This window comes from Myotis lucifugus, unplaced genomic scaffold, assembly GCF_000147115.1.
Source record: "Myotis lucifugus unplaced genomic scaffold, Myoluc2.0 scaffold_185, whole genome shotgun sequence".
In the NCBI taxonomy this organism is placed as follows: Eukaryota; Metazoa; Chordata; class Mammalia; order Chiroptera; family Vespertilionidae; genus Myotis; species Myotis lucifugus.
The window spans coordinates 2,643,532-2,649,614 of record NW_005871233.1 but is presented as its reverse complement, the minus strand read 5'-3'; the positions used below and the strand labels follow the sequence as shown (position 1 = coordinate 2,649,614).

Below are 6,083 nucleotides of genomic sequence, written 5' to 3'. Positions count from 1 at the left end.
TTTTTATGCTTAAAAAAAAGAAATGATCGAGAGGTGTTTTTTTTTTAAGATTTAAAAATTGATGCTCAGCTGGCATGGCTCAGTGGTTGAATGTCGACCTAAGAACCAGGAGATCATGGTTCGATTCCCTGTCAGGGCATATACCCGGGTTGCAGCTCGATAAATCCCCAGTGTGGGGCGTGCAGGAAGCAGCTGATCAATGGTTCTCTCTCATCATTGATGTTTTTATCTCTCTCCCTCTCTCCCCTCTCTGAAATCAAACTATATTAAAAAAGAAAAATATTCCTTAAAAAAGAATAAAAAATAAAAATTGATTTTTAGAAAGAGAAATATCAATCAGCTGTCTTGAGGGAATCAAACTGGCAACCTTTTGTTGCACTAGACGATGCCCAACCAACTGAGTCATACTGGCCAGAGCCAAAATTATTTTTGTAATAAAGGCCCATAAGACCTGAGTGCCTTCTGTTTACCTGCCCTTCCCTTTTGGGAAAATTCAGCCTCAATTCACACCTCATAGTTGGGGCATTGCTCTACTGCCAAAGGTTCACCATTTCAACAATTCAACTTGGATATTAAAACTTCCTGGAATGAGCCTTCCTAGCGCTGTTAGACCGCACTACCCAACAAAATGGTTGCTCATCAATGCCTCCTTCGGATTGATTTATGACCAAAAGGGGGAACTGGGAATGAAAAGGGGGCTATATAATAAATCTGGCAAAGTTCAGTGACAAAAAGTGAACAGGTCATGGGGGGTAGTCACACCACAGGTCTATAAAAGGTTTATCTTTGCCTTAAGCAGCCCCGTCCGTTGTTCTTGTGCGTTTAGGTTAACACACCTTTGAAATGCCTCTTTTTCAGAGACCTCGGAAGTGTAACTACCCTCAAGAGAGCACATTGTTAACTAACTAACCTGTAATCCAATCTCCGCCTTGCTTTTTTCCCACCTTCATGTAATCTTCCTTATGCTCTCTCCTTAAATCCAAATGTACTAGTATAAAAGGAAACGCAAACTGTCATTCCCTGGAGGATTTGAGATCTTGCTTCCTGGCATATGTCCTCAGTTTGGTTCAAATAAACTCATAAAATTTCTCTACAGGTTGGATATGTACCACATCCTGTTTATCCACTTGTCTATTGATGGATGCCTAGATTGCTTCCATATCTTGTAGAAAATGCTGCATAGTATAGTTAGTATATTTGAAAGCTTACTTTGCCAGGAGCGTTATTCACAACTAACAGTTCTTCCCAACAGCTCCAGAAGAGTTAGCAAATGAGCTACTTGAAGAAGTTAAGCCCCATTGTCAGTTTATCTGACAAGTATTAAACTCCTGTCACCTACATGCCACCCTGAGTGTCCCCCACTTGAATTAAGTGCCCGTGCTATTACCACAACAACTATTACTACTAATAAAAGGACATGCGTACCACTCAGCATTTTGCACAAATTATTCTGCTTAAACCACAACAGTCCTCTGCCCCAACGCTATTTCCCTCATTTTAACAAAGATGAGGAAATCGAGACTCTAAGGAATTAAAACCTTTGCCCAAGGTTACACTTAGGGAATGGAGCCTAATATGTGACTCCAGTGGCATCCCCCGCCCCCTTCCACTCCTGCCTTTTTGACTCCCTCTACCAGCAGTTGCTGAGTCTGGTACAGTGCTCTTCTCTTATAGACACGATCTTATTTTAATTTTGTAAGAGGTAAGCAAGAAGATCCCCATTTAACAGACTTCATGTGGCTCAGATAGGTCAAGACTTCCTAAGGTCACACATCATGTGGTGAGTTCGAATTTGAACCGAGGCCGATCTGGCCTAGAGCGTAGATCCCCTGTTGGGCCGGGTGCGTAAGAAGCTCATTTGCGGGGTTTGGCAGGTGCATGGGTAGGTGTGAGGGGTCCGCACCTTGGAAGGCTAAACACCCCGCCCTGTCACTGCCAGGGCAAGCAGCCTCCCCCTCTCCCCTCCCCTCTTGCAGCCGCCAGGGCATGCGCCCTGAAGCCAAGCTCCCCTCCCGGGAACCCGCCCACAGGCTCCGCCCGTCGCCGAAGGGCCAATCCCGGGTGGAGGGCGGTCCGCACGGAGGGGGCGGTCCCTATTAGTAGTCAGGCGCCGGGAGTCCTGCGCCGGAGTCAGAACTGCGTCTCCCGACCCAGGCACCGGTCGCTGAAGGAGAGCCAGCGAGCGATGGTGCCGCCGCCGCTTCCTGATTGGCTGCGGGTGGCTCCCTTTTCCTTCTGATTGGCAGCTGGTGACTGGGTATGTAAATGAAGGGAAGGGGTCTGGGTAGGGAAAGAAGGGGTACCAGGAGCGGGGCCTGTGGCAGGTTCGATCCCCGGGTCTGCCAGGACGGAAACATGCTGGACTCTAAGCGCCGTCCGCCTCGGCCGGGCCGGGTGAATCACGCCGCAGCCCCAGAAGGGGGCGGAGGAGCCGGCTCTCTGGCTCCGGCTGCGTGACTCACCCCCCTCCGCCGCCGCTTCTGGAGGAGCCGCCTCCACTCCTTCCGGTAGCGAGAGAGGCAGAGAGCGCCCAACAGCCCGCCCGGGACCACGGCCTGCGCGGCCTCCGTGTTCGGGATGGCACCAGCCGGGACACGGGGCTATGGATGGTCCCCGGTTTAAAGGGCCCGGAACCCCCGGGGAACTTCCCCCTTTGTTCCCCTAGGGGGGGCGGGGCCGGGGGGGGGGGGGCGGAGTCGGGGTAGGGGGCTAAATTCCTGCGGTTTGGGACTCCAGGTCTGCGGGAAAGGAGGCGAGGACCGAGTTCTGAGTAGTGTGAGGGGTTAAGGTCCTGCTGGACAAGGGCCCGGGGACTGGACCTGCCGGCTGCCAGGAGACCAGAGGGAAGTGTAGGGCCTCTTACTGCTCAAAGTGATCCCCGTGCCCATCAGGATTTCCTGGCAAGCTCCGTCCACTCTGCCTCCCAAATAAATCCTGAATCGACCAACTTTTTTCCATATCCATTACGTACCATCTTCTACTCCAAACCACCGTCATCTCTCATCCCGAAGAGTGCAGTAGCCTCCGAATGGATCTCTTCCCCCTTCTCTCCACACCCCCATCTTCCTTGAAGTAGCCAAGGGGGAGCTTCTGGAAACCCCATCAATCCACACCACCACTCTCCCCCTGCTAAACCCCCTCAGTGACTTCCCACCACAGTCACAATAAAATCCCAGCTTGTCTCGGCCACCCACCTACCCCCCCTCCCCACTCCTACTCTTGTCACTTCTGTGTACTGACCTCACTGGTCCTTTTTTTTTTCTTTTTTTTTTTTTCTTTCAGTTGAAGCTCATCCTGCCTCAGGCAGGGTCTTTCTTTGCCTTTGCTGTTGTTCTCTCTTCCCAGATTGTTTCCCCCTGGTTATTTCTCGGGACTCCTCATGCTTGAGGGCTCACCTCAGAGGAGCCTTCCTTGATCACTCCCCAGAACTTCCTAGCACCAGCTGTACATTTCCTGTGTTTGTTAGTTTATTGCCTAATGCATGGTACTCAATAAATATTAGATTAAACCATTTTACTTACAGCCCCTTTTGTAAGTAAAAAAAAAAAAAAATAAGGTTGAATATTGAACACTTCATATGGTTCATTGAAGAAATAAATTATAATAGTTATTAATAATAGTACTTATTCATATGAGAAACTGCTATATACCAGGCACTGTTGTAGTGTTGTTGTTGTTTTAATCCTCACCCAAGGGTTTGTTTCCATTGATTCCAGAGAGAGAGAAAGGGAGAGAGAGAGAGAGAGAGAGATATCAATTGTCTCCAGTACATGCCCCAACCTGGGATCAAGCCCGAAACCTTTTGGTGTACGAGACATCTCTCCAACCAACTGAGTCACACCAGCCAGGGCATAGTGTTTTTGTATATTATCTCATATACTCCTCAAAACAATTCTAGGATGTAGATATTAATATCATTCATATCTTAAAGATTCCCTAAGAAAACGTAGGCCCAGAGAGGTTAAGTGACTTGCCCAAGGTCTCACAGCATTCGTCAGAGCCAGGATTTGAACTTAACATTGGCTTTCCATAACTCAGTGACTCTTCCCTCCCCACAGAGGATGCTGAGCAAGGGCTTGAAGCGCAAGAGGGAGGAGGAGGAGGAGGAGGAGGAGGAGGAGAAGGAAGCCCTGGCAGTGGATACCTGGTGGCTGGATTCTGACCACCCAGCAGTGGCACAGGCGCCCCCGGCCGTGGCCTCCAGTTCTCTCTTTGACCTTTCAGTGCTCAAGCTCCACCACAGCCTGCGGCAGAGTGAGCCAGACCTGCGGCACCTTGTGCTGGTAGTGAACACTCTGCGGCGCATCCAGGCATCCATGGTGCCCACAGCTGCCCTGCCGCCTGTGCCCAGCCTGCCTGCAGCTCCTGGCATGGCTGACAGCCTGCTAGCCAGCTCAGACGCCGCCCTCTCAGCATCCATGGCCAGCCTCCTGGAGGACCTCAGCCATATTGAGGGCTTGAGCCAGGCACCCCAGCCCCTGGCAGAAGAGGGGCCACAGGGCCGCCCCATTGGGGGAGCCCCACCCAGCCTGGGTTCCTTGGACTTGCTGGACCCAGCCACTGGCTGTCTGCTAGACGATGGGCTCGAGGGCCTGTTTGAGGACATCGACACCTCCATGTACGACAGTGAACTTTGGGCGCCGGCCTCTGAGGGCCTTAAACCTGGCCCTGAAGATGGGTCAGGCAAGGAGGACACCCCGGAGCTAAAGGAGACTGAGCTGAAGGACACTGAGCTGGACTACCTCATGGACGTGCTGGTGGGCACACAGGCACTGGAGCGGCCACCGGGGCCAGGACGCTGACCGCAGGGCTGGGAGGGTGTCTGGTGACTAAACTGAGAGTTGATGGCTGAGCCAACTCTCCTTGGAAAGACACGGCTGGCTCCCCTAGGACAGAGATGGGGGCTTCAGAGAGACAGAATCAGTCATGGGCAGCTTCACCTTGGTCCCTTCTCTTAGACTGATGGGCGGAGTCTGGGATCAGCCCTCATGATGGAATGACAGGGCTCGGTGGCTGGATTGTGATTGGACCAGGCCTAGTGCTGGGCTGACTCCCCTGAGGTCGTAGCCTGGAATATGGTTCTCCCTGATGTGGAAAGAGACCCCAACCAGTTTTTTGAAATTAAAAACCAGTCCTTGGAAATAAGTCTGTATGTTTCTTTGTCTCTGGGCTAAGGCAAGGGTGAGAGAATAACCTTTAACGTTTATTGGCTCTGGACTGTGTACTGCACAGCTCCAGGCACTTGACATGTGTGAACTCATTTACTCATAACAAGATGGGCATTTCCATTATCCCCGGTTCACAGCTGAGAACAGGCTCCAGGAAGTAAGTCATCACTTGAGGTGGGTTTCAAACCATGAGCTTTACCGTTTTATTGGCCTGAGAACCCCCCGGAAGGTGCTTAGCCAGGTTTCTCTGGTGCCTGTACATCCTGGTTGTGGACGCAGAGGAGCCCAGGCCACCTTTCAATAATGAAGTCTAGTCCTTACCTGTGTGTTTTGGGGGCTGGGGGTGGGGGCAAGAGAATAAGCCAGAAAGAAAAGCACAAAGCTGGAGGCCGGATGGAGCCTCTCCAAGGAGCACCCAGAGGCAGCTCTCCAGGAAAACGGTGACAGAAAGGGAGACTCCAGCAACTTTTTAAAAATAAAATTCCTGCCCAGCTGGCCGGGCGTGGCTCAGTGGTTGAGCATTGACCTATGAACCAGGAGGTCACAGGTTGATTCCCTTCAGGGCACCTGCAGGGATTGTGGGCTCTGTCCCCAGTGGGGGGGGCGTACGGGAGGCAGCCGATCAATGATTCTCATTATTGATGTTTCTCTCTCTCCCTCTCCCTTACTCTCTGAAATAAATATATATATATATATATATTAAAAAGAAAAATAAATAAAATTCCAGGTCTCAAATCTGAATTTGGGCACTAACAGGTAGCTCGGAAATAAAGCCACTGGGTTGGAGGCTTGGCCGAACTGGCAGGCGTCCCTGCTCTCCTTCAAGAAAGAAACCCAGGGCCCAGCGAGCTGCGGCCACCTGCCTGCCTGCCTGCAGCGAAGGGACGGCGGCCCAGCGCCGAGTGTCCGCGCCGC

The 6,083-nt window shown here is 51.5% G+C and overlaps 1 protein-coding gene across 1 annotated transcript; it reads left to right on the top strand.

The window, feature by feature from the left end:
* Window positions 1–2,126: 2,126 nt before the first annotated feature.
* On the top strand, window positions 2,127–5,145 carry SERTAD1 (SERTA domain containing 1). The gene is made up of 2 exons (XM_006096732.3): window positions 2,127–2,257; window positions 4,059–5,145. The coding sequence occupies exon 2, from the start codon at window positions 4,062–4,064 to the stop codon at window positions 4,800–4,802; it is 741 nt and encodes a 246-aa protein (XP_006096794.1). The 5' UTR covers window positions 2,127–2,257; window positions 4,059–4,061; the 3' UTR covers window positions 4,803–5,145.
* The last annotated feature ends 938 nt before the right edge of the window (window positions 5,146–6,083 follow it).

Bases quoted from the DNA above. Each gene is read 5' to 3' on its own strand.
- SERTAD1 (XM_006096732.3), top strand. From the start codon at position 4,062: ATGCTGAGCAAGGGCTTGAAGCGCAAGAGGGAGGAGGAGGAGGAGGAG.